The 22,771-nt window shown below is 40.4% G+C and overlaps 1 protein-coding gene across 3 annotated transcripts; it reads right to left on the reverse strand.

Annotated features, from left to right (window-relative positions):
• Positions 1–340: 340 nt before the first annotated feature.
• On the reverse strand, positions 341–22,731 carry kdr (kinase insert domain receptor (a type III receptor tyrosine kinase)). 3 transcript variants are annotated; one of them, XM_079657895.1, is made up of 31 exons: positions 22,509–22,731; positions 18,040–18,133; positions 17,747–17,949; positions 17,055–17,176; positions 14,479–14,647; positions 14,059–14,198; positions 13,468–13,651; positions 12,832–12,946; positions 12,522–12,688; positions 12,264–12,420; positions 10,950–11,070; positions 10,713–10,824; positions 10,420–10,619; positions 9,715–9,883; positions 8,909–9,055; positions 8,693–8,824; positions 7,022–7,128; positions 6,508–6,643; positions 6,092–6,196; positions 5,872–5,985; positions 5,451–5,539; positions 5,089–5,251; positions 4,878–4,969; positions 4,642–4,764; positions 4,445–4,556; positions 4,020–4,119; positions 3,825–3,930; positions 1,938–2,083; positions 1,789–1,846; positions 1,205–1,287; positions 341–1,086 (listed from the first exon to the last, which is right to left on the reverse strand). In XM_079657895.1, exons 2-31 carry the CDS (start codon positions 18,072–18,074, stop codon positions 870–872), a joined length of 3,924 nt encoding a protein of 1,307 aa, XP_079514021.1. In that variant the 5' UTR covers positions 18,075–18,133; positions 22,509–22,731; the 3' UTR covers positions 341–869. The 3 variants fall into 3 exon arrangements, with proteins under 3 accessions (XP_079514021.1, XP_079514020.1, XP_079514019.1); XM_079657894.1 differs by lacking the exon at positions 22,509–22,731 and adding an exon at positions 18,958–19,252 and having other exon boundaries at positions 14,479–14,644; XM_079657893.1 differs by lacking the exon at positions 22,509–22,731 and adding an exon at positions 18,958–19,252.
• Positions 22,732–22,771: the final 40 nt, after the last annotated feature.

The following is a 22,771-nucleotide window of genomic DNA, read 5'->3' on the forward strand; positions in this document are numbered from 1 at the left end:
TATCAGCTTTTAAATGTGCCCCTTTCCCTAGCTGGGTGTCATACTGACCCAATCCGGCCTTGGCAGGGGTATTATAGGCATTGTGAGCTAAAAACAGCTTTAAAAAATACCCAGGGCATTGTTTCTATAGTGCACACACACACAAACACACAGACACACAAAATGACCAAGGCTGAGAAAGTGCTGTTTTCTTTGCGTTAGACATAGAGAAAGGATACAAGAGGTGCATCATACAAATAAACAGACAAACCTTTTCATGGATTATCAAGTTTGGGATAAACAAACAGTGATGAATGTTATTGATTTTCCATGTCCAATAAAAGAGTAAACAAGAGCTGTGTTAATATGCGAGTATCTTTATTTTATAAAACTAGTTACATTTAATGCAGGTTAAGTGATACGCTTTCATCAAAATACTGTTAGTGGTATGCATTAAGAAACTGTACAAATATGACTACAGAAACATTCAGATTTATGTGAGAACTGCCTCCGTAGCAGGCATTACATATGCCAACACAATAGTAAAAAAAGAGAATAAAAAAAGAAAGAAAACATTTGCAGATTCCATTATCTAAAAATTCCAGATGTCATTTCCTGCGTTACAGGAAGTGGGTGGAGTGCTCCTCAGGAAGTAGGCGTGTCCTTGTGTCTCAACTTCCCAGACCTTTTTACTCGCTGAGTAAACATTAAAGCATTCCTCAGGTTGTCCAAAGAAAGCTATACTTACAAACATATCAAACAACCTTCTTTTTCCCTGCTACTTATTTCCTGTTAAAATACCTTTACATGTTTTCATTGTTCTTAAAGTGTAATACCTGCTGAAGGTAAACAGTGACTCTACAGTGAAAGACTCAGCGTTAGGTTGGGGGTCAGACAGGTGGCGTGCTGTAGCGGATCTCGGTGTTATATTTGTCAGGCGTCTTGGGCAGCGGAAGCTTTTTCCGCATGTTGTGCCTCAGGATCACCTCCTCGTTGGCATAGATGGGGGTGTCTGTGTCGTCAGAGTGGTAGCCGGACTGGTATCCGCTCGTCTGATTGGATGACTCAGAGGCCAGAGACTCTTTACTCTTACAGCGCAGCAGCTGGCTGAGGAGGGAAAACAGGAAAGGGATGTCCAGTTTATTTTAAATTGTAGTTTAAGAAGTGTGCGGTTTAAAGACAGATATGATATTCTATAATAGACATGCTGATTTGTAGCTCTCACCTGAAGTTTGGCGTGGTTGCCAGCTGTTGATTCAAAACCTTTACCTCCTCTGGGGAGAAGCCCTCACTGTCTGTGTGACCCTCCTGTAGAAGAGGCAACAGTTCATATGAACACCGTTTGGTTTGTAAAGTGAGCCCGCAATTTTAGAGCTCTACTGTGTTTCATTGGGCTCAATTATGATATATTATATAAATGTAATACTTTTTTTTTCTTGCAAACAATTTACTCTTAAAATGTGATTGCAGGGAGATTCAAGCATAATTAAAAGAAAGAAACTGAAATTATTTATGAGATTGGATTTAGGAGACTCGCTCAATTTGTGTTTTAATACAAATGTTTTACTACCACTATTCGGATGTATAAATAGGTAGATCATTTGTTTATATATAATTTGTAAGTCAATAATATATATTATATATTTGTACAGTACCATAATTCTCATGTTTCATTTCATTATTATTATTATTTTTTGTATTATTGTTTTACACGTTCGAAATAAATCAAATCAAATCAAACCAAACCACTGACTAATCAAATCTGAAACGACATGTGTATTGTGAATATGTGTGGATTTTGACACTCACCATGACGCTGCTGCGCGCCACCGGGATGTCGTCAAATGTCTTGACACTCAGGGGCCGGCTGCACAGAGGAGATAAGTTATAAACAAGATTCACAGCTGAAAATCTGAACTTTTAGAAGTTAAGAGGGAGAGTTAAGTGGTCATGCTGACCCAAGAGACGGCGGGTTGTCATAGTGGAGCTGAGTCTCCAGGATTTCTCCACTTTGGGGCCTGCTGTAGGGGCTCCTGGGGTCAGGGGTCACTGGAGATCTTTCTGCCTCACTGCCTACTGTCAGAGGGATGTAGTCCTTCCCATCCTGGAGACAAAGAGAACTCTAATGGTATTAGCTCAAATACACACTCGATCAATTAATCCACACAAATGAGAATATGATCAGCACATTTACCAATTAGTAATTTTAATGTTGTCCAGTAATTACTTTTCCTGATGCAGTCATGACTTCCTACATTTCCCAGAATGACTTGGCAATGCTCAACCAATGGGTGTAAGCTTGTTTCAATGTGTCACTGGTGTACAGGGCCAGCCATAACACTGGCATAACTTGTGTGCCTTAAAAGATCTCCTATCATGCTATTTTTAGGCATATATTATGGGTCTCAGATATAGAAAAATATAGAAAAAACACATCTGTGATATGTTTTGCTCCAAATACCAAACAGTTCATATATTTTAGACATCCCTCATATCCCTCTATTTCAGCCCTTTTAGAGAAGTGCTGATTCTGGGTCCTTAGCTTGAAAAAAAAAAGAAATGGAGGAGGGGGAGCTTGTGCCTGCTCAGAATGACCCGGCAGCTACAGTTAAATGCTGCCGTGATTAAATCTCATATCATGTTCCAAACCACATCAAGGATTATTTCTGAAACAGTATGGAGCTGAAATGCTTTTTCTCTTGCGGGTTTACCACAAGGTGAGTTCCTTTTTTTTATTTCCTGCTTTTTTACACATACTCTCTCCAGTAGGCTACAGGTTAGCTCTGAGTGTTAGCGATGCTTGCTAAACAAAGACCATATTACGTCCAAAACATGTCGGGCATTGTTACTGATAGCAACGTTTCTGATAGGGCCGCACATGTAAAGGCCCTGACACCAAACTTTGACACCAAAGACCACGTCCCGACGGACCCGATTGTTGTGTCACCTCACGTCTCCTGCGTCTTGGCCTTGGCCAAAAAAAGACTTCAGCCAACGGACAAGTAGAACGTACGCACTGCGCATGCGTGAGTGGCAATAACTCTCCTTACCGGCAAGCGGCGGTAGTGTGTATTCTTAATTCAAAAGAGGCAACAACCGGAAGACAGACTACGTGATATATAAGAACAACAAATAGCGTGCGTTCCATTTTCACTCTCGTCCATCACAGACTGTTTCACAGACTGTTTCACATAGCGACTTATAATCGAAAACATGTTTAGCGCGGTACTGGAAAATGAAAAATAATAGCCGTCTGTGTGTGCCTTCTTCACTTCCGTTTCGCTTCTCATGCACTGATTCGCTAAGCTGAACAGACAATCAGAGTGATTTCTTTTGCCCACACCCTTTTGCCGTGCCGGAAGGTGTCAGCACGGCCGAAAAGACAAGACGGTGCTGGACACACCAATCTGAGTAGGGCGACAGGACGCTCATCGACGACCAGACATCTATTGACGGCCGAAATCGGCCCGGTGTGTCCGGGCCTTAAAGCCAGCCCACATTTCCGATATTACGTCATATCGGACGCAAATCTGGATCAGCTCCGTTGTACCCCCGTTTTTAGAGATTTCAGTACGAAAGAAAAGAGAGAGGGTTTTGTTTTCTGACACTTTGTGAGTTCCCCGACACATCGGGCCACATCTTTTTGTATAAAGGACAATAAAAAGTGCATTTTGCATGATAGGAGACCTTGAGTCAAAGTTGCATTGTGGACTATTCAGCCTGCTGTCAGTACAGAAACTGGTACATTTACATCCCATGAATGCTGAATGTTAAAAAACCTTCAGTTGTTTTTTTATGTACCTGACAACTGACAGTATTTCAGAGAGTTTAAATGCTTTATGCACCTGGTAAGCGCTGGCCTGCAGCAGGTTGCCCATATGTTCCACCAGCTCTGCAAAGGTTGGCCTGTCTGTGGGACGAGCCAGCCAGCAGTCCAACATGGTCTGGTATCTATGAAGCATGAAGAAAATTGGAAAACAGTCAAATTGAGGGATTTACAGTTCTGTGTGAAATGGCAATCATGTCAAGTTTCCACTCACATCTCAGTGGTGGCGTATTCTGGGGGTCTCATCCTGGTGCCCTCCTTAAGCCTCCGGCAGAATAACTCGTCGATGCAAACACCCGGATAGGGAGAAGCTCCTGTGAGGGTAAGACAGAAGTGGTTGCAGATATACAGTGATCATCTGAAGTGTAGAGGTGCACAACATATCGTTTTTTAATGTCATTTCAACTTGCATTAAACGTGATAAACATAGCATTGCAATTGAGTACGTTGAAAACAAGTGTCGGTAGAAAACAATCATCAAGGGCCATTTCGGAAGTGAATTTGGCAGCATATTGAAGCAGCGTAAGGCAGAACTGAGTAGACTTTAAATCTGTTTATTTATAATGAGGTTCAATGACATATTGCATATCAGATATTTGTCTCATACTGTGTGGCCTTAGTCTTATGTGAAATGTGTACCTAGAGAAAAGATCTCCCAGAGCAGAACCCCAAAGGACCAGACATCGCTCTGTGTGGTGTACACCCGGTCGAAGATGGTCTCCGGAGCCATCCACTTTAGAGGGAGTCGTGCCTGTAACAAGAATGAATGACCATTTTATTGCTTACAGACCTTAATTGTTCGATTGATCACCTATGTGTACGTTTGGGGAACTCACATCTCCCTTGCGGACATAATCAGGGTCTTTGTAGACATCTCTAGCGAGGCCAAAGTCGCAGATCTTCACCACATTGTTCTCTGAAAGCAGAATGTTTCTGGCTGCTAGATCTCTGTGGATACACTACAGAGCAAACAGACACAGATGAGTTCACGTCAACAAGCAACGACAGATTGTTATCTCATTTCGTCTGTTTACATGCGTACAAACAGATTTCTGAATAAATCTAGGTTCACCTTGCGGGATGAGAGAAACTCCATGCCTTTAGCCACCTGGAAGCTGTAGCATATCAGGTCCTCAATTGTCAGATGCTCCTCGTCTGAGCTCTCTGTGGTCACAATATGCATTTTATAAACATTAATGTGAGCCATGAACAATATTACACGTCAATAAGCAATACATTGATGCAAAAGGTATTTTAAGGTCACTCTAAGTTGTCTTCCCCACCTTCCTGAGTGTCCATGTCGCTGCCCGATGTCCTGTCTGCAGCTCTGGAGCAGACAGCCGTCCCGGTGCAGATGTCCAGCTGGGCGATGTTCCCCAGGCCCAGATCCCCTTCGGTAACATCCTCCTCCACTGAGGCCCACTTCTGGCTATCTACCCGCTTCCTCTGTTGACCACGACATAAGCACACAGAAGAGAAATATAATCATTTGTATTTAGGTTGCATCACAATTCCGTGGTTAGTACAGACTGCACTTCTCTGTAATTGTCTGTGGTTTGGATGTGACTATGCGGCGATCTATGGTGCGTGTAACCACTCAGAGGGTTGGCTGTAGTTTTCTGGCTGCATGTTGGTTATCATTTACCTTGTACGGGCTGTACTCTCCTCGCTTGCTCTTCAGGTAGCTGGAGAGGTTTCCATTTTTACAGTACTCCACAATCACCATCAGAGGCCCTAAGGAGAGAGAGGGTGAGCAAAGAGTTCAAAGACAGCTCATTACTTTATATTACAGGACCACAGAGGACATCTAGAGGCTGATTTGATAGAAAGTGTGAGGCATATTAGAGAAAAATGTAAATACATTGCAGCTACCCCAAGGTTGACACATAATTATAATTAGGGTTAAGGGACACTTAAAAGTTCACTAGCCCTCATAAAGAAGTGAGTTACCTAGGAATATCGATGCTCATGAAATAAATAGGGGATGAGTAAGCCTGACAGTAAGATGAGTAAATAGGACTGTTTTCATGTTAGACTACAGGTATGTGTTTTTTATAACGACTCACCTCCAGGCTTTGTACAGGCTCCCAGCAGGTTGACTACGTTGAGATGATGTCCGATATGAATGAGAATTTTCAGCTCTGACATCAAGGCGCGGTACTCACTCGACGTGCCTCCCTCTGAAGCACAGAGGAATTAAATTAACTGCGTGTTTGAACCTTTTCACTGGCCGTAGTTCCTTGGTGCATGTGTTTAGGGGCAGTGAAAAGAAGGATGAACACTAACCCTTAAGCATCTTGACTGCTACAGTGGTGCACGTGGTAGCTTTCTCGATGCCAAAGGCGGCTGCTTCGACCACCTGACCAAACGCTCCTCGTCCCAGTGGGTCACCTTTAATACAAAACATTATCATGAAGACAAACAATATAGCCTCTTTGATTTAGTTTCTTTTTCAATCTACACCATCAGGTAATTTGGACAGATTCTTACGATGAATTTATGTTAAATTATTAGCAATATAAAAGTGGTTGTGTTAGTCTTTCTCGTTTTATTGCTAACTAGCAAATATTAGCACTCTATGAAAACTATGCGAGCTGGGATTCGTAAGGTGTCTTGTTGAAGAATACTTGGGCATTTTCACGTCAAGTTAAAGTGGTGTCTCCTTACACACTTTGTCACCTTGATGCCTACAGTATTCTTACCTAGCTTCAGCCTGTCCCGAGGAAACTCCCATTTGTTAGCATCATACGTTAGCCTTTCACACTGCTCGTCCATGGGCATGTCCTCAGAGTCCAGGATCATGGACAGGTAGCCCGTCTTTAGATCCTCACCACTGGGCTGAAACAGAGTGAGAGGGAGAATATTTAAGAATTAACGAGCCCCTATTTCGAATAGATACATCGTACCACAATTTTTACAGTGATTCTGGTTCCCCTCCAGTAAAAGGGGCCCAATCAGTGCTGTGGGTGTACGTGACTTATGGGAGCAGAGAGTGGCACTGTTGTTCCTGGACACAAAGGAGAGCAGCGACTGAGAGCCAAACCAGTCACTTCTAATCAGTCAGACACCCCTACAGTGTGTGTGCTTATGTATGTGCTTGTGTGTGTGTGTTTTAGCTGTATTTCTTTATTCAGTATTGGCTTTCCTGTGTAACTGCAGGGAAAATCCAAGGAAGAAAGTGTGGCAAAGGGAAGATGAGGATGAGGAAGTTCTTACTCTCTTTTTTCCACGGATGACAAAGACGATCAGTAACCAGAAGAACATGGCGATGACCACTGACCCAATAGGAACAATCAGTTCCACATTAGTCTTTTCCTCTTTGCCTAGAATAAACACAATAATATGAATTGCAGGAGTGTTCACAAACAACCTTATAATAAAATGTGTCAACAACAGACCGTTTTTCCGACAAATTTGGGAAAAACGTGGGACAGTCGTAGAGGAATGTCCATTATATTTTAAGTGGCGCGTCTTGACAGAGTTGTGTACAATTCAGACAGGTTAGTCATTGTCTTTGGCGTGTACCCATGTGTGTGTGTCCCTGCCTAGGTTGGAGGAAGGAAACAGTTGGAATCTGGACTGTGAGCAAACTGATATTGTATCTAGTCATAACAAATGACTAGGACTCAGCCACACAATACTGCCAAAGACAACTTGGACAAGGCCTATTAGTGTGTAACTAAATGCCGTAATTAACCATTTTTCTCTGCAACCATTCAGCTGAGGGAATGCACTTACATTATTGCTGAAGGGAGTGTAGTATAAATGTTTATTCTTTAACTTCTTTCTCATCCTGGATAAATTATTACCTCGTGAAATGTATTTAGAAAAAATAGATACAATAAAAAAGTTGGCTCGTTGATAACCACCCCTTGCTGTGTAACATAGGAACTGTGTAATTGATTTCACAGTCAATAATGATCTCATAAATGTCAGGCATATATAAGATTTGAAAAACTTGAATAGTTTCTGTTTAAATCCCTCGCTCTCCCTCATTGTTGTTCTCCCTCACGATCAGAGATGTTGTTGTTAGTGGCGTCCTCTACCCTCCCTTGTCTACTCCGAGGCCAATAACTGAAGTAACGGCCCGGGGTCTACATTCTGCTGGCGGGGTCCAGGTCACGTAGGCCCTGGTTGTAGTTTGGACATGTGTTTGTTTGTTGCTGTGTCTCTGAGCTCAGGACAGCAAAGGGTGGACAGGAGAGCTGGGGCAGGGCTGACCTCTCCCTTTGTCCTGCAGTCTCCTCATTGTTTTGGATTTAAAAACTCCCAGGAGGATGTGTGCTAACTGGGCCAACTTCCTGTCATGCGGAAGTAAAGTTATTCTTACTCTACATCTTTGATATAAAAGAAATGTTGTATGTGTGATGTGAACTGGTGTTGCCTTTAGGCCAGATATAAATAAACAGTCCGTGTGAGAATTGGGAGTTTTCTCAAGAGGTTAAGGCTAAAGTCTACGAACTATGACAATATATTCTTTATTATCAGTGATAAATGGATTCTTGAACAGGCCTACTGGGCACAGGCCCTGGGGGTCCAAGGGCTCAGTGGGCCTCTGTGCCAGAGCGTCTGTTTAAGTGAATGTTAAGATGTCTTATAAATAAATGTACCCTAAATCTACTCCCAATGGCTACAAGGAAAAGCAAATAGCCTAAAAAGAGCACAAAACAACTAAAAGCTTCAAAAAAAAGAGAGATAAACAACTACAAAGACACACAAAATGAAAACATCAGACATGCAAACCCTACAAACAGAAACAAATTGATGACTTTTTTTGGTCTTGTGGTCTTGCCACTATGCAGAAGCAGTGGGGGGCCATTTGCATGTCTACACCCATTGGCCAATTCCATCAGCATTATTCCTGTTATGGTTCAGGGAGGGACCGACCTTCAGTCGTCAGGTAGGCCTGAGAGGAGTCACAGCCCCGGCTGTTGCATGCAGTGCAGCTGTAGAGACCGCTGTCCTCCTTCTTCACGCGTTGAATCGTCAGAAGGTGGTTGTGCTGACTCAGAATCACGCCTGAAAGAAATCCACATTCTTTAATAGCTGTGGTATCTCATGGAGTGAGTGAGTGTTCAATGAATAGCTCTGCACCCCCCTCACCTGAGCCCTCCACCAGAGTGTGGTTGTTTTTGGTCCACACCACCACCGGCCTCGGCATCCCAGCAGCGTCACAGAGGAGACTGATCGTAGCACTCACGTTCACTTTTTTATCCGTGATATTATTTAAGATCCTAGCAGCCGCAAGACCTGAAAGTTGAATCAAAGTCCATTCATTTCAGAAAACAAATAAAAACCTATAAAGATCAGGTATTCATTACTTTGTGAAGTTATTATCACTCAAAATATCTTAAAGATGAAGTAAAAAATTGTGAGGGCGAATAAAATGATCATTTTTAAAAGAATCTTGCTTCATTAAATGCGCAGCTTGTAAACGAGAGACATGAAAGAGTATTTTTTTTATCGTATGTTATTGTAGATTCTTTAACACATACTGGCCTTATCTAAAGATAGGGAAAATAGTGTAACAGCAATGAAAACGACAAAAGAAAATCTCACTCACTCTACTTCAAATATTGCAAATCTGACAATACAGTCTTTGTCTTTATTAGGATCCCCATTAGCACTAGCATGAGCATTGGCTATTCTTCCTGGGGTCCTCACACATTCAAAACATACATAAACATACATACAACAAAATTAAAACAAAACAAAATTAAAACAAAACAAAACAAAATTAAAACAAAACAAAACAGCTCATAATTGCATGCAATTTACAGTGAAATGAAGTAGTTTCTAGACTTGTTGTTGCAATGTTATAAAATTGAAATGGTAGTTGAGTTATCAATTCCAAGGTCCTGAATGGCACAGTATTCAACCATGAAAAGGGAACCGGACATATGTTTTACCTTTGAGAGAAAGTCGGCGCAGCAGGCAGGTTTTCTCCCCAGTCTTGATGTTTTCCACCCGACAGGCGTACAGACCCTCATCCTGAATGGAAGCGTTGTGCAGCGACAGCTCCAGGGTCACGTTGGTGCCCTGCAAGCTGGACCGCACCACAGGGGACTGGGGCCTCCGCTGCAGAGCAAGGGAGGGGAGTACTTTAAGTATTAAGATATTTCACTACAATAAAATAAAAGTTAATTTAAACGTTGCAGGTCGCTGACTTACTAAAGGCTCAACCACTTTAATTAATGCTGGTAGATCAACTGTTTACTCCGATAGCATCATTTATTAGCTGATTATATTTTGTATCAACAGCCAGGGCAAACAGGTCAAATTAAAAAGTGCAAAGTACCTCTGGTTGGATCCTTTCATTAAATAGGAATACCATCAAATCAGAGATACAGGGTCCCATGATTTATATAAGACTGAAGCATTCTTTTGAGCATCAGTCAGTCCCACTTTAATCTCAAATCAAAAGTACCATAAATGGTCTCAAACCGAATTGTTTTGCATGATTGTAATGTTATTTGAAATGTCTTTTTCCTCGTTTCTTTATTCAATATTCAATATTGTTCTTGTTGATGTTGCAAATTAAGCTGCTTTGATGCAAGAAACATTTGATGATTAAGTAATAATGTATATTATCTAATAAAGTGGGATTACAGTACCTCAACATTTTTCCCAAGTACAGTCACGTTCCACCACGGGCGACAGGGCTGCACTGACGCCATCTGCTCCGTCTCTGAGATGTTGCTCAGACTGAACCAGTTCAGGTTTCTGTAGATCAGATGGTCAGCCTTACAGCGCAGAATCACATCATCCTCCTCCAAGGGCTCGTCGGAGGGAGACATGCTCACCTCAAGACCACCTACAGCGCACAGATGGAAACGAAAGCAAGAATGAGATCAGCATTATGAGGTCTTAAAGCTAACATGAGACAGAAATAAGGAACAGCACTTACGTGTGACGTGGAAAAAGACGATACGTGAATCCTCTCCTAGTTTGTTGGCAGTTCTGCATCTGTAGAGGGCATGAGCCTCCGCTTTCTGGATCTTCAAAGAGCTCACAATTTTCTAGATAAATGCATTTCCTTTGTTAATATTTGCACAATAAATATAATCAAAAAGTCTTTTTTAACCTATAGGACTCTAATGGAGGTTGACAGAAGGAAGTAGAGGGTGTATATATACATATTTACCTTTGAGGCATGCTCAGCATCAATCACAATTCGTTCCACACGGTGGTTACCGGTGCTATTGCTGATTTCTCTCCAATCGGTACACTCCGCTAGCGGTAACTTAGACTTTATCAGCCCGGGCCTGTTGGACAAAAAGAAATCAGGTGAAACTTACATATCTTGCTATGAAATCTAATAGTCCTGACAGTGTAGGAGTGTTCTTCTGCATCCAAAATGTTACTCAAGTAAAAGTAGAAAAGTTTTCGCATCAAAATATACATAAAGTACCAAAAGCAAAAGCACTCATTATGCAGATTGGCCCATATCAGAATAATATATATGATATGTTTTGATTATAATTATTGATGCATTAAAGTGTTTATCACAGCTGGTAAAGGTGCAGCTAGTTTGAATTACTTTGTATACTGCAGGGTAGCTTGGGAATTTACTCCATAAAGTCAGATTTAAGTCAGATCATTATCCAAATCCACAAAGTATCTAAAGGTATTCAATAAATGTAATGGAGTAAAAGTAAACAATTAACCTCTGAATTGTAGTGAAGTAGAAGTACAAAGTAGTACAGTACTTGAGCATATCTACTTAGTTACTTTACACTACTGGTTTTTGTAATTAGACATCATTTCGGTTGAGGAAAATCTGTCAATCCATATTTTAAGAAACACGAAAACAACATAGTTGGTTAATTGTAAAATGAGGTAAAGGATAACGGGGGAGAAAGGAGGGAGGCAGCTTCAGCAGGAAGTAGCTCTTTTTTGGACAGAGAGCAGGAAAGGAACAACAGGAAACGTAGTGCAGGACTGAGGAAGTGCTCGTATGTGTAGGCAGGAGATAAGGAACCTCCTGATGGTCTCCTCTGGCCGAAGTCGCTGTCAAACACGCCTCCTCCTTTCTATCAACACTCATATATTCCCAACATACCTGAGGAAGCTGTTGTGTAACCACCATGCCCATATTACACAGAGAAGCCTACCATCCTAAAGTTCTTAACCAAAAAGGTACACGACCGATAGCCAAACATATCTGCTTTTAGAAAATCAGTAAACACATTCTGAGTCTGAATAATTGATGTCATTCTAAAAATGAGACATTGTGAAGAGCATGAATCACATCCGCTGATCTGCATCGGGTCAGAGTGCACTCTCATTGTCTCTTCTCTTGTTTTTGTCAACATCACGAAAGCAGCTATTTCTCTCCAAAATCAACAACCTGTTGACAATGGGTGGCAGAAGGCATGTGAACACTGCATGGATACACAAAAGAGAAGCCCCTTCATTTTCTCTTTCACACACATACACACTGATTGTTGTGACTTACAGAAAGGCCTCTGGACAGTCCTCTTTGGACATCCACTGCCACTGGATGTGCGTAGGTGTGGGAAATCCACGGGCGGTGCACCGTAGGGTGGGGCTGCTGCCGTACAGGTACACATCAGTGTCCACTGCCACCTCCTTCTCAATGATACGAGGAGGAACTGTAAAAGGAAACAACACAAGTTATCACCACTCTCTCTTGACCAACAGCGCCAGGCAGCTTTAGTAAAAATACTCAAGGGAAAAAAAAGCTATAACATGCCGTTGACCAGCAGCTGGAAAGAGAGTCTGTGTTCCTCTTTAGTTATCTTATTAATCAGGACGATAGTGTAATTCCCGGCATCCATTTCTTTGACTTTACGGAAGATGAGGGCTTCACTTCTCAGTTTGATTCTGTAATCCTCTTTCAGTAGTTGGCCATCTTTTAAGCTGAGCAGACAGAAGAGAGAAGTATCAGAAAAGTTGAACAAAGTCAAAATGGAAAGATATCTTCAGCACCTTTTGCTACACACATTGAGCGATGTAAGCGAATAAATGCTGCAAAGACAGCTTTTCTTCTACTGTGAACATACCATTTCAATTCGGGATCTGGGTAGGCTGTGTACTTCACAGGAATAGAGGTTTGCTCTTCCACCTTTAGCTCCCAAACCTTCCTCCATGGCTCTTTTATCTCAATAAAAGGCTTTTCTGTAAACACAACAAAAATCATAAAATGATGTTACTGCGTCACATAACTACATTGAGACACAACACATGTCAAAGTGCTGAAAGGAATATTAATATCATTCTAATCATTGTGTTATTGTTGCTAGGAAAGCATATTGTATTATTTAACAAAGTTCAAATTGCATTTCAGTTGGTTACATTTAAAAGTATCTACAGTCTTTTAAGAAAAGAAAGGTGGCAATGTTTCACTTAAATTAAGTAAGGGCAAAAGAAAAATAAACACGTTTTCTTTTAATAAACTGATTAGAGGTTGAAGAACAAGTATAAAGCTTTATTTGTATTTACTTTAACTTCCTTATTCAACAATATTATGTACTCATTTACATTTTTTGAATTCTCTGACAGCCTTTTAATACAATTTGTCAGTTGCCTTGGAAAAAATGACACGAAAACTACCAAAGAAACATTGCACCTGCACTGAGGCCTCTGTATTTCTGGTGATGCTATTGAAAAGTATGCAGTATGGTTTCCGGTACACCTACCATACACTTTAAGAAATGCTGAGGCACTTTTCTCCATCTGTCCACTGGATGCAGAGCAGGTGTATTCCCCGGCGTGATCCACGCTCACATTATGCACCTCCAGTTCGTTGGACAGCTCCAGGGAGTTCCACAGCTTCTTCTTGTGGGGTTTGGCGTGGGGCTCGCTCGAACCGTTCAGCGAGGTCTGACACGAGAGGGCCAATTTGTTTTTACAACAGACAGTTGATAATAGTAATTGGGAAAACAAAGGGTGGGATATTATTTTCAGTTTTAAAGAGAGAAACAGCTAAATATAAGCTTTGCCATGAGTGTATTTTTTTTATCTGAGCAGGCAGAACTTTATAAACACCCAGGGTCACCTTTGCACTCTGACTTGGAGTAAAGATAAACTGAAGGATTCCTGAAAGCAGGAAGTAGGGAATACGTGGAAGGGAAACAGGAAGTCAGATGTCTCTGTCTATCCTCAGTGATGTGTGAAACACAGACTGCATGGTAAAACAGGCTGATTGGAAGCTGTCTCATGTACATTACTGTATACCAGAGTATTGACCATCACAGAGGAGAAGACAATGAAAAGCCTTGTTCACTGACCAGCGCCTGACCGGAGTGCGTCCAGTTAAACTCGATGCCCACATTGAGCTCAGTTTTGGCGGTGCAGAGGAGCTTCAGCGTCTCCCCCACAGACAGCCTCAGTTGCGCGGGGGTCAGGGTGAGTTCATGGATCTTGAATCCTGTGGAAAAGGGAGGGAAGACATGGCAGTCAGTCATTGTTCTCCTGAGACTACAGACTCTCTCTCTGCCCCTGCACTCGCTCGCTCGCTCTGTGCTCCACCAAGTTTAATTGACTTACTGTCACACACACAAGCAATACCCTGCATTAAGACAGTGTTTTTCCACTAAGTTTTGATATTCATTCAGTTGAATAAAATGCTCATACACCTGTATAGATTACTTCAACAATGTTGACTTCAACAAATGATAGTTTTGTGTGTGAATCTTTCTCTCTCTTACCAACAACAGCAACAATGTAGAGAGGGGACTTAAATGTCTCGTTTCCAATCCGAGTCTGGCAGGACACGACTCCGGCGTAGCTGATCAGGTGACTGGGGACAGTGAAACCCGTCCTGGCGTCCCACTGAGAGTCCTTCCCATCGGGATGAAGCTCCTTATTTGGATACTTCTGACAGACACAGAAGTTACTGATTTCGAACATAGAATAAAACTAAGAATTGCAAGTGCACTTTTTTATTGCTATGTGATCAAATAATATTACATTTGAAAATTCCACAATAGGAAACTCATATAAATCCTAAGTATAGTTATGAATAATAAGGGAAGTATTGAGAATGGCAATGTTGCCTGAAAACCATATTAAATAAAAATACATTTTGTGTCAGTTTTACTGGTTTAAAGAGGTCCTCAAAAGTGTTACACATAGGTTAGTTTACTCATCATGAGGTGTGCATGCCTCTATAGGATCTGTGACTTTAGAGGAGCTTCATAAAGTCTGAAAAACAACCCTGATGATGTCATCACCGCTAAATGCACTTTAATACAGGGGTATCTCCTCTTGCACTTTATGTAGCTCTTGTATCTTCTCTTGCACTTGATATGTCGTTGCTGCTATTGTATTTCCATGTGGTAAATACTTGTGTATGCTGCTCTTGCTCTCTTGCACTTTTTGCATATCATGTATTTTGTCTTTGCTATGTTTTTCAAATGTAATTTTCTTAAATTTGTTTTATGTGAGGGACTGCGGATGGAAATGAGCTCAAAGCTAAATCTGGCACTGTTAAGCTTGACACATTTGAATGTTTTAAGTGTTCATTATTGTGCATTGTCCCTGCCAAATAAATGATTAAATGAAAAATGAAATCATTGTTTTGGCTTGGGATTTAAAAAAAAGTATATAACAGAAAAACCTGTACCAAGAACTGGGGGCACAACTTGGGAAAAACCTGGGAATAAACATGGTCACATTTTAATCTGCTTTTTTTGTTTTTTGAGTTTCACAAAATCATAATATTGCTTCTTCTTTTGCTTAAATGTTGACAACTGTATGTGATGGCTTTCCTCCTACAAAATGTGCTTGAGCTTGCATAACACTTCCAACATTTACCAAAGAAAGAACATAAAAGAAAAGAAAAGTAAAAACTCTTCCTTATGGGAGTTTTCCCAATCAATGGAAGCCTGCTGTTGTGGTCCCGTTATTCAAAAGGTGGGGACCCTCTCATGACATCCAACTATAGGCCCATCAGTATCTTACCCATAGTATCCAAGGTATTTGAGAAATTGATTGCCAAACAAATCACCAATCATCTCGACAACAGCTCCTTTCCACTGCATCCAATGCAATTTGGATTTAGGGCTAATCACTCAACAGAAACAGCGACATGCTTCTTTGTGGAGAAAGTTAAGGCATCAATTGAGAACCATAAGTCTAGTGCACTATGTTTGTCAACTGGAGTACCGCAGGGCTCAGTATTGGGCCCAATCCTGTTTAGCATGTACATAAATGATCTGCCTTCTGTGTGTGGACAATGTGATGTATTAATGTATGCTGATGATACAGTTGTTTTTACTCATGGCAAAACCGGAGAAGAAGCTGCTACCAAGGTCACTGATGTGTTGGAGAATATTACATCCTGGCTTAACAATAATTGTTTGCAACCAAATATTTCAAAGAGAGTGTGTATGTTCTTCTCCAAGGGCCACAGCATTATAACAGAACAAGATGTTTTCTTTTCTGGAAGGAGACTTCAGGTTGTCTCGGAGTACAAGTACTTAGGAGTACACATTGACACAAACATCAATTTCAAAACCCATATCAAAAAGGTCTGCAATAAAGTGAAGTTCAATCTGTCAAATTACAGATACATTAGAAACTTCCTATCATCTGCAGCAGCTAAACTCTACCTTCACTCAATGGTCCTCTCCCACATCAACTACTGTCTGATAAGCTGGTCTAATGCACACTCTACAGCTCTAAAACCACTGGAATCGGTGTATAAGCAAGCACTCAAAGCACTAGACAAAAAGCCATTCCGGTATCATCATTGTCACATTGTCACAAAAAGTATAATCTGTTCAGCTGGGAAAATCTCATAGTTTACAAAAAACATCTGCTTAGTTTATAAGATCACTCGTGGGTTGGCTCCTCCTCCTCTGGCTGGCTTCATCCGCCTAAAGTCCACCTCAACCAGGGTTACTAGAGGTGCGGCTAGGGGAGACTGCACCATCCCATTTAGGAAAAGCGCATTCAGCCAGGCTGTCTTTCATTCCACGCATTCCCATCAATGGAATTCAATACCAAAACCAATAAGAGAATCCTCATCCTACTACACATTCAAGCACAGCATTAAAAAGTGGCTCATTGAAAACTAAGTGTCAGAACTGATGTGTGGGTATAGGTGTGTGTATGAGTGTGTATTGTAAATGTTTTATTTATTTATTATCATGACTTGCTCTTATCTGTATTCAGTGATGTCATCTATTGTAAATATGTACAATTCGAGTACTTTTACATGTTTTTAATATGATGATTAATGTACACTGTCCCTTGTTTTAAATAAATCAATTCAACTTACAGTATGCAGCGTGACGTTAAGGTTCTCCACCGAGCCCCGGCATGGGATCACCACCCGCTCTCCCTCACGGATGAACACCACCTCGAACTCTTTGTCGGATGGCACAAATGGCACCTTGTAATCTAAAATTCAATACCAAAAATCTGATATTAGTTTAAGTACATTTAAGTGAGGGTCGAATGAATACAACACTGGGCCAGGAGCTGGTCAAGGTAGAACTGACTGGATGTATCCTCTCAGATGTTCTTGTACAACCCTGGTTGTTTGAATAAACACAATGCTATACAATACAGTAAGAATTTACATTACTGTAATAATACTCTGATAATGCATTGTAGTGGTTTCCTTTTGAATTATTATGATTACTTCAAGAAATACTTTTCTACTGTAGCTTTTACACTATTAACCATATAGATGTACAACTTTTTACAGTATTCTGGGGTTAAAATGTTGAAAGTGACAATATTTGCAGTTACATAAACAATCCAACCCTTAAAAGTATTGTATCATATTTCCCTGGAGTTTGGATCACTGTGTTACCTTAATTAATATTTGTTAACTGTACTGCCCGTATATTAACACATTATACTCACTGTACAAAGTTCTTCTGTACTACTCAACATCACAACACAACAAAGCATCGTCATGCTCCTGCCATCAAAACTGCAAAACAAAGTTTAAATGAGTTATACCGTGGACGAACACATAAGCCGCTGCTGAGGTCTTGCCATCTTCCACTCTCAGGTCTCTGTAGGAGCACTGGTACTGTCCCGTTTCATTGACAGTGGCGTTGGAAATCCGCAGAGTCGTGCAGAAGAGTCCCGATCCACTGCAGTCACTGGTGGAGAAGCGAGTGCTGGTAGGAGGGGTCGCCCACCTCAGGTACTGCCGACCTCTGCAAGTCAAGAGAAAAAGACTGTCTGTATGCATGTTTCTGTATGTATGGGTCAATGGATTGATTGAAATCAGTAAGGTATGTTTATACCTGCATGTTAGTTCCAGGTCGTCAGATTTGTTCATCCTGTGGGTGCCATAGATGTTCAGCGTTGGTGGGTCGGACAGAAACCTCAATTCAATGGCTGGAGAATTAAACAACAAGTTAATCAAAGCAAAGACTGAGAACAAACACAGGGATGACATCCGTCTGTACAGGCTTTACAAAGAATGCAACATAACGTATCAAAGGTCACTGTTATTCCCTTGAAGTAATGTCACAATTAGGAAAATAAATTATGGAAATGTATTCAATTATGAAGCACATGGTATAAACTTATAGTAAAATACAGGGGTGGGTAACTGCTTTGTAACTGGCTCTTTGGCTACTCAGGGCCATTTTTCCACTGCTGCAGAAAATGGCGGAGCTGTGTCAAAACAGGAAGCAGGGGAAGATGGGCCGGGTCAGGCTGAATAGCCCGGCACAGTGTAGCCTAGGTGGAGTTCCTGTTTCTGAGGATACAGGCTGCCCACCACCTCCCTGTGAGGCCCTAAGGCTCACATTGTATTGTATGGAAAAAACAAGGCTGACCAAATCGGCAATATGGAAGCTTGCCATTATTTAACTGGATGAGTTAAATTAACACAATCTTTTTATTCTAGCAAATTCAAACTAGGATTATGATGGGTCGGTTATTTCCTTTTTGTCAATAATATATAAAATGTTCACATTTCCGTCCTTTTTACAACAAATCCCAGAACAGAAATGAGCTGACACACACTGCAATACTCTTCACATTCTATCAGATGTATTTAACTGTTCTCATTGTCACAGTTAAGCACTACATAAACTTGACAGAGAAATACAAAATGATCTAGTAGAATAGAATATTGCCTCTATTAGAAAACTTATTTAGTTTGTTATTTACAAAAAAGGTAAAGATAGAACACTTGTAGTATATTCCCTTACCAGCAACAAAACAGATTTTCAGGATAATGCCAAACAGTGGAATGACTCCCTGAGCCATCATCCGACAGAAAACATGGACAGAGTCCTCATGAACAGCAAGTAATACAACAAAAAGGTTCCCAGCAATAATGACAATCCTACACGGTCGGCGCTAATCCATTGAATTCTTCTGTTTTATATTCCAATACGGAGAAGGTTTGTGCCGACACAAAGTCATGAAAACAAGCAGCAGGAGCTCAGAGGTGATCAGCAGTGTGTGAAGTGTGGCTGTCTGTCCCAATGGAGCTGAAACTGCTGCTGAGGATGGAGAGACGTTCAGCTGAGCAGCCTGCAGGGGAGGAGCGTCTCTCCCTGACTAAAACCTAACACATGGGACCGAAAGTGGACCTGTTGCTGTTTGTTGTCAATCTCACTTTTAAAGAGATGTAAAGATTCTTGAAGATTTACAATCTCTAACTAAAGAGATCATATCCAGGCAGACTTAATTTGAAGGGGGATGTTTAAAGAAATACTCAGATTTTAATTTAGATCTTTATATCTGCAGAATGATAACAATAGTCATTAGCAGTTTAACTTGAGTAAAGAAACAGGAGTCGAACAAAAGTTGTCTTTCCATACTGTTGTACTTAATAATAATATATCATTTATTTTGGTCATAATTGTTTATGCAGTTGGACATAATCTTAATTACTTCTTATGCTGCTGCGGGTAATTGATTATATATTGTATTAATAACTACCTAAATATTTCAAATAAAAAAAGGAGGAGTAAAATCACTTTATTTTACTCTGGAAGGTAGTTCTTGAGTAACATTAAATAGTTAAATAGTCACAGGAACTATAAGTACCTTTAATCTCTACTTCAATACAATAGTTGAGAAAATGCTGCTTTCAACCATAGGTCGTTTTTTTAATACTCATTTGGTAATTCAAGTATTTCTGGTATATTTATTCAAAACCTTGGTCTTTGACAGTTTAGAACCTGTTTGCGGCAAAACATTTGAATATTATTTGTATAAATGGGTTAATTTAAACCTCTCACAACTTGCTTATTCACACCTCCTGGTGTAATGCTGCAACATTTCAATGAATTCAGAGTCATGTTTGTGTCCACCTGGGGAATAGAGGTCCTATCATCACTCTTTTATCTATGATTTTATTCCTCCACAAACTTCTGAGGGAATATCTGGTTCAGCTGCTAAATGCTCCTAATTGTGTCTGTCCAGTCATTTTAATATTTAAACTTTGTTTCCATACTGGTTTACAAATAGAAAATAGCACAACTTTGTGTGACAAAAGACTAAAACAATGCCATACAGTATGCCCCCTCTAAGATGTATTTTAAGGCTTAGAAGTCAAACCAAAGTTATCACTAACTATCATTTCACCTGAGTTGTGTTTTTGGGATATTGGCATGGACTCAGCAGGGTGTAGTGTTCATATGTTATGTTCTACATCCACATGATTCCTGGCCTGGTCTCTCCTACAGGGACTCTTTGCCGTCCAAACGCCCAGCCTCCTCCAAACCAACATTTCCTGAAGGACACTCCACCTCTGAAAAAGTTAGAAACAGATTTTTTTTTTTTCATTTTTCCCTTTGCTTTTGTCTTTTGTTTTCTCACATTTAACATGAAGGGAATACTTTGAACTCTGCACAATAATAGATAAACATGTAAATTATATACATTTTACATACCTCTTAATGCAAGTGATATCTGCATAATATCTCCAAAAGACTCAATACTCCCCCTAATACAGGAATGTGTCTTTTTAGCCCGAAAAAACAATCAAAGCATAAAGACCAGTTGGTTTGTTAAGGTAACAGTGTTTGTGAAAATCACTCCTATTTCAAAGTCGTCACACTGGGAATTATCTTGGCAGTGTTTGTGTTTATGCTCTGAGATCATTAGAGGGACTTCAAAAGGTCAATGTCCCTCAATTCAAAGAATGGGAAAAAAAAGCACTCGTGCGTTCAGAGAGAGAGAGAGAGACAAAGAGAGTGACAGAGAAAGAGAGACCGACAGAGAAAGAGACACAGTAAGAGACGCCTCAGTCAGCTGATGCTGAAGCTAACTAATCAGGCTCCCATCAGCACCGATACAAAACATCACAGAATAAAAGTAATGAAATGCAGTTACTAAACATATATATTTAACTTCAGCTTTCTCCAAATATGTTTGAATTTGACTCCTGTGAGCATAAGAAATGTAAGAAAATTGAAAGGATCAGTTAAACTTGGATTTAGGAATACACAGTTAGGAGCATTTGGTCAGAGGTTAGCAGGAATACTAAAACATGGAGCTTTCGTAAGATTCCACACAAGCATCCTGGCACATTGCGCCCTCAAGAAACAATGGCGGAAATAGTATAGTCAACACTCCCTCTGTCACTGTTTATAAATCATTTGTGCTATTTTCCTCAGACTTTGTGCTGTTCTCTATACTGATTTGAATCTTCTGTGTCACAAATCAGATTTTATGGTATCCAACAGTGCACATAAAGCAGCAACTAGACTGTTTTAGGGGCCTGATGAGGGTCCCGCTGTTGGCACAGTCAAAAAGAAATCAGGACACCGAGGACATGAAACAGGAAACAGTCCACACTTCCTCAGACAGGATACTGTGCTCCTCTGAGAGGCATCCTGGAATCCAATGCCTCAAAGACTTTACCAAGTGTTTCACACAAACACACTTATTTTCCTTTGACACATTAATGCATTGTAGAGAGGAAGATCACACAAAGTAAGACGACGAGAGGAAAGCTCAGCAAAAACCGAGCATGACTGAAAGGCCAAGGCCATGAGGTCGGTCAACATCAGGTTTGGAAACACTGTGATGAAGATCAAATTGTGAGGAAGTTTGATTGCTTTGAACAATCACTTGCATGTAAAACAACAAAGCATATAAAAAAGGTTTACAGCAAACCTCCCTTTCTACTTCTACTCCACAACATTTCAGAAGGATATATTGCACTTTTAAAGAATACATTGCTTCTAAAGACTTTACAGTACATAAGAAATCTACAGTACGAAACATGATGAACTTAAAAAGGTTCAATACAATGCTTTACATTGAACTACCCATCCCTTTATAAAGTACCTACAACTCATGAAAACCAATACAATGCTCAAGCTATGTGCTATTTTTATATTGTTCACTTGCTGATCAACAGCAACCAGCAAGTGCAATTATTAAAATAATATTGTAAGAGATTTAACAAGCATATATGCTCAAACTTCCTTGGTTCTTGACTATTCCCTGGTGAATAGTTGGTTATTGTATTGGCCTGTTATGATAGTAGACTTAATATGTTTCAGGTTGGACTCTTAGTTAAAAATGTTATGTTAACTATTAGTATTTAATTAATTGAATAAAAATAAAAGCAGCCATATTATGACATATATTCCATCATTATCGTTTTGTGTTGTATGTTCAAAGTGAAGGTAATACAAGTTTAGTCAGGCATGAGTCATGGACATTACATTGTAGTAAATGAATAGCTATTTGGGTATAACAGAACTTTCCCTTTTCGAAAAAATCTTTTTAAGAGTACCTTATCTGTAGAAAACACATTGCATCTGGTCCATGCCCTCATGTTGGCTCCACTTGGTTTGTTTAAGATTCAGGTGCTGCCATCTGCTGTATCATCTCACCACACTGTATATACATTCTGGGTACAAGGTTAAAAACGCCTTTTCGTGGACGATTAGTATATGGCATTTCCCCATAGCATTTTCCACAAATGCGTGACATATAACTACATTTTTACAATTAAACAATTCGGCTACCAAACATTTCCTACCTTCAAAATCCTCC

The sequence above is a fragment of the Notothenia rossii genome, assembly GCF_949606895.1.
Source record: "Notothenia rossii genome assembly, chromosome: 1".
Taxonomy (NCBI): domain Eukaryota; kingdom Metazoa; phylum Chordata; class Actinopteri; order Perciformes; family Nototheniidae; genus Notothenia; species Notothenia rossii.

Excerpts from the sequence above, each read along its gene's own strand:
- kdr (XM_079657893.1), bottom strand. The coding sequence starts at position 19,018 with ATGATGGCTCAGGGAGTCATTCCACTGTTTGGCATTATCCTGAAAATC. Across the intron at positions 7,129-8,692 it reads GGCCTACCTGACGACTGAAG|GCAAAGAGGAAAAGACTAAT; the intron begins GTCGGTCCCTCC and ends TGTTTATTCTAG. Across the intron at positions 5,986-6,091 it reads AGCAGTCAAGATGCTTAAGG|AGGGAGGCACGTCGAGTGAG; the intron begins GTTAGTGTTCAT and ends TCTGTGCTTCAG.